Here is a 2,855-nt window from a genome sequence, read left to right on the forward strand (position 1 = left end):
ACCTTACATTTCTCCCTGTTGAAGTTCATGTTGTTAGCTTTGGCCCAACTTCCTAGTCTATATTCCTATATGATATATTCTTATATGATTAATCCCTAACCAATAGTCACTGTTGGAGCTGTGTTGTAGAATACATATACTGTAAAATGTAAATAAATAAACATGTATACTATAAAAGCATATACATACCACTTTCTCCATATCAAAGATTTCACCCTTTTGGTTTTTCAGTTTATGCAGCCATTTCTTCTTGAAGTAAAGATCATTGAGGTGCTTGGGAAGTTTCAGCCCAGAGATGTCAATCCTTGTTGAAGTAGCAATTACAAACTTCTGGTGAGTCCTACGAAGTGGAATATGGTTGATGGCCAAAGGCCCTGAGTTGATCAGGGAGAAAGGTGCAAGTTACATGGCAGCATAGGGAAACATTTTTTTCTCCCCAACAGGAAGAAACTGTTTTCTATTCAAAAACTATAAGACAGGGAAATACTGAAGACAAAATGTTAAACAATTTCAATGAGTAAGAAAAATGGAATCAGGTTGGGCATACAAAAACTTTCAGATGAACTGAGATTTAGGATTCATGTAAAAAGAAACGTAAGATTGGGAAAGTTACAAAGTGAATACAAACCAATAGCTAATACAGTCAGTGGGGAAAGTTAGAGAAGCTAAACTCAGAATGAGTGGAGATATACTAGAGGTTAAAAATAATAAAAAGGAGGCTGCTGGCTTTATTTAGAGGTAGAGGAAGAACAACCAACAGTAGGATCACTGTATACAGAGGGAGATGAAATGCTAGCACAGCAGACAGGAGGCTAAATTGTTTAATACTTTCTCTCCCTCAGGCTTCTTCCCAATGGAAAACAGTGCTCTAACTGGTGAAAATAGAATAAATAATGATTTAAGAGGGCTGCAGCACACTGAAGACTAGACAGTAAGCAACAACCAGGTGGGGACTTTAATTGTTGCCTGACCAAGAGCTCTCACTATTTGTTGTTTTTCATCTTTGAGAGAAGTGACTAACAGAGCACTTTAGGGTTCTGTCCTCTCCCACATCTTCCAGGTGATGGAACAAAAGGCATGCTTATAAAATTTCAAGTGAAACTAGTTGAGACTGAGGTGATATCTCAGAGGATAAAGAATTCAAAATGACCTTCACAGATTGCATTGGTTGGTCAAAACCAACAAAACAAATTTCCTCCCTCCCTGTCATCTTATATATAGAATAGAATTAATAACAGCTACCACATATACTCAACTATAAGTTGATCTCATGCGTTAGCTGAGAGCAGGTTCTGGGGCAAAATTTATGCATTTTGATATAACCCATATAAAATGATACCAAAGCACACTGCTATTTTCCCAGTGTGGACTAAGCTTTCACCTTTCAACATGTCACACTCACAGGGGATGGTTCCTTTTTTATAAGAGTTAAGGTACATAAACCCATGAATGTCAATCTAGGTTTTTAAAATCATTTTTTTCACTAATATTTCTAGATTTATACATGAGTATATACAGCAGTCTGGTGAAACTAAAGCTCAATGGAATCATAGCAAACCAAATGCTGTAAGACAAGTTTACCTGTTACAAGCAACAATCCACTTCCAAGTTGCTTCAGGAAGAGAACACGCTAGAAATAGAATACAAAACAGGTTTGTGAAATTGGAACTGAAAGAGAATGCAAATTTAGAGACCCTGCTCAAATGTAACTGCAACATAAACAAAGGTCCTTTTACCTTGCCTCGATGGCGGCCAGTAAGAAGGATTAGGACAGTTCCGGGGCAAATAGAAGTCCGGAGCTTTGTCTTGTGTTGGGGAAAAAATTTTTTGCCATGGTTAAGGAGTTTACAAGGAACATCCTCTGGTGGATAGTATCTCGGCTACAGTGAGAAAATAAAAATGGGACAATACTAGGAATATCAAGAGGTTTGTTATATGATTGCATAGCTGCCAAAAATATTTTGACATGAGTGCCTTAAAAAGTGATTCTGTACCTCCACATCTCCACCTTAAATATACATAGGAAGCATTTTGATTATGTAATATGCAGATCTAAAAACCTTGCAGTTTGGAAAAAATATACCAAAAACTAAAATGTTGTCATTTAATGTAACAAAAACTGTTTGTCAACCCATTAAACCATCACAAACATATAATAAGATACAAACATGAACATACCAATACATACATAAATTAGAAATACATGTATAGTTAGGGATTCTTTCTAGTTCTAATAAAATGGAAAAAACTAACACTATAAGCTACAATACAAAATTACTTAAAATAGCTTCAAATTTAATTTTTTGAACTGAATTGCAAGGCCAGAATTTTTCTAATTTAACAAAGATGGTATTATACAAAGCTGAACGCTTGTAAAGTTTTACAACTCATAAGGGTTAATCTTGAAAGAAGAAAAGCTACCATTTGTCATTTACCAATTTTTAAATGTCAGATTGCAACACTTATGCCAGTTGTACAGAATAATTAGAATCCACTGCCATATGTGAATAAAAATTCCAAGGGAGTAAATAAATTGGTGGGTGACATGCTTGCTTTAACCTGTTCTCCAAAACTGACAAAGAAAATGCACATTAAAATATCTGTAAAGGTAAAAGGTAAAGGTATTCCCCATTGACAAGTTGTCAAGCCTGACTTGAGGGCAGAGTTTAACTCCATTTCTAAGCAGAAGAGCCAGCATTTTCTGAGGACTGCACTGAACTCTGTTGCCTTCCTACCAAAGTGGTATCTATCTACTTGCATTTGGATGCTTTTGCACTGCTAAGGTTGGCTGAAGCTGAGACTAGTAATAGGAGCTCACTCCATCATGTGGCACCTGGGACTCAAACTGCCAACCT

The 2,855-nt window shown here is 36.2% G+C and overlaps 1 protein-coding gene across 1 annotated transcript; it reads right to left on the minus strand.

Moving 5' to 3' along the window:
• Positions 1 to 33: 33 nt before the first annotated feature.
• Positions 34 to 1,880, minus strand: LOC121918292 (60S ribosomal protein L6-like; the record flags this gene model as incomplete). The annotated part of the gene is made up of 3 exons (XM_042444364.1): positions 34 to 374; positions 1,582 to 1,630; positions 1,737 to 1,880. Coding segments are annotated over 3 exons (510 nt in total), but the record flags the coding sequence as incomplete, so codon positions are not given.
• Positions 1,881 to 2,855: the final 975 nt, after the last annotated feature.

Source organism: Sceloporus undulatus, unplaced genomic scaffold (assembly GCF_019175285.1).
Source record: "Sceloporus undulatus isolate JIND9_A2432 ecotype Alabama unplaced genomic scaffold, SceUnd_v1.1 scaffold_7923, whole genome shotgun sequence".
NCBI classification, from domain to species: domain Eukaryota; kingdom Metazoa; phylum Chordata; class Lepidosauria; order Squamata; family Phrynosomatidae; genus Sceloporus; species Sceloporus undulatus.